The 1,590-nt window shown below is 50.9% G+C and overlaps 1 protein-coding gene across 1 annotated transcript in view; it reads left to right on the plus strand.

Annotated features, from left to right (window-relative positions):
- LOC103597917 (chromosome unknown open reading frame, human C5orf49) overlaps positions 1 to 1,201 on the plus strand; it is a 13,834-nt gene extending 12,633 nt beyond the window's left edge. The window contains exon 5 of the mRNA XM_008581800.1: positions 695 to 1,201. Within this exon, the coding sequence (XP_008580022.1) occupies positions 695 to 874 (180 nt within the window). The 3' untranslated portion in view covers positions 875 to 1,201. The remainder of the gene's footprint in view (positions 1 to 694) is intronic.
- The last annotated feature ends 389 nt before the right edge of the window (positions 1,202 to 1,590 follow it).

Here is a 1,590-nt window from a genome sequence, read left to right on the forward strand (position 1 = left end):
GTGCATGTTAATGCATTGCGAATCAGTAGTGAAGTCAGTGCGTTTCTCACGAGAAGAGTGCGGCTCACGTTACTTACATCCACTCATATTTTTTGAGCGCCTTCCAAGTTCTACTGAACAAAACGGGAACAGGACTAAAGCCCTTGTTCTTTCAGGGCCATCATGCCCACGAGAAGAGAGAGAAAGGCAAAGAAATAATGGATGCAGAAATAGAAAGCTATGGAAGGGGATGAGGAAGGTGGGGGGTGTCAGTGAAGACTGTGGCATCTGAGTGGAGACTTGGGTGATGTGACCTGAGGAGCAACCAGGCAGAGCAAAGGTCCAGCAGCTGGAAAGCATTGCTCCATGTGTTTGGGAAAAGAAAGAGGCCGGGGAGGGTAGGAGGGCTGGCAGGAGAGCCAGGAGGGGACGGAGGGAGAACAGGAATCTGAAGTCAGAGGTTCCTGGCGCCCAGGCTAAGGACTTGCCTTTTCCTCTGAGTGACTTGAGGACGTGGAGGGTGCTGAGCAGATGGAACAGGGTCATAGTTTGAGAGTCCCTGAGGCTTCAGCGTGGCAGAGCCATAAGGAGCCTGGGTGGAGGCTGAGTGCAGGTACCCGCTTGGCCCACTGTGGTGGGACCCAGGCTGGTGACGGGCCAGCTGTGCTGATAAAGGACACTGGTGCTGACCGAGAGTTGTGATAATACTTACCAGGAACAGGAAAGGCCCGTCGGAGTGCTGACGTCCTCTGTCTATGGGAAGCGCGTCAACCAGCCGCTTGAGCCCCTGAACCGGGACTACCGCCGTGCCAACCACGTGAAGGCTGACTTCTACAGGAAGAACGACATCCCCAGCATCAAGGAGCCTGGCTTTGGGCACATTGCTCCAGCCTGAAGCCACCCCTGGGGCCCATAGAGCATGTTGGGGGACCGTGCCCACAAGTGAGGGTGCCCGGAGAAGGGATGGCACCCAGAGCCTGTCTCCCCTTTTATCATGCCCAGAAGATGTAGGGACGCCTCTCCTGCATCTTGACAGTGGGAAGGAGGCACATGTTAGCAGCTTTCACTCAGGTTACCTTTGTGAAGAACCCGGCCAAACATCTTTAATTCATATTAAGAATATCTAGAATACGATTCTCACCCTTAAGTATTCAGGATTAAATGATACTGGAGACTGGTTCATTGTGAGCACCTGAATAAAATGAACACTTTATTCCCACTTGATAGTGGTTGGGTTGGTTTTTGTTCACTGGCTGTCCACATTGGCAAGAGTTATTAGGGAGAGAGGTCATAGGAGAGGTGTGCAGTTACTTTTCTAAGTGATGGAAACTGCTACTGCCTGCACATACACCACTTATAGTTTCCTTTCTCCAAGATGAGATGCAATGAAAAGTGCCTTTTGGCATGATTGAACCCTAGATGCTGCATTTTTGTTTTCCCAGGGGTCTGAATCACAAGTAACAAAATTTTGCACAATTGAGAACAAAAGCTCCCATAAAGATGGGTGGCCTTGGTGGCCAGAAGTATCCAATGTCACTCTTTGAGAGACAATCAGCCAGGGTCAAGGGGAGAGACTGGACTTTGGTGTCAGAAGACTTGGGTAGACTTCTG

This window comes from Galeopterus variegatus, unplaced genomic scaffold, assembly GCF_000696425.1.
Source record: "Galeopterus variegatus unplaced genomic scaffold, G_variegatus-3.0.2 Scaffold2468, whole genome shotgun sequence".
Classification (NCBI taxonomy): Eukaryota; Metazoa; Chordata; class Mammalia; order Dermoptera; family Cynocephalidae; genus Galeopterus; species Galeopterus variegatus.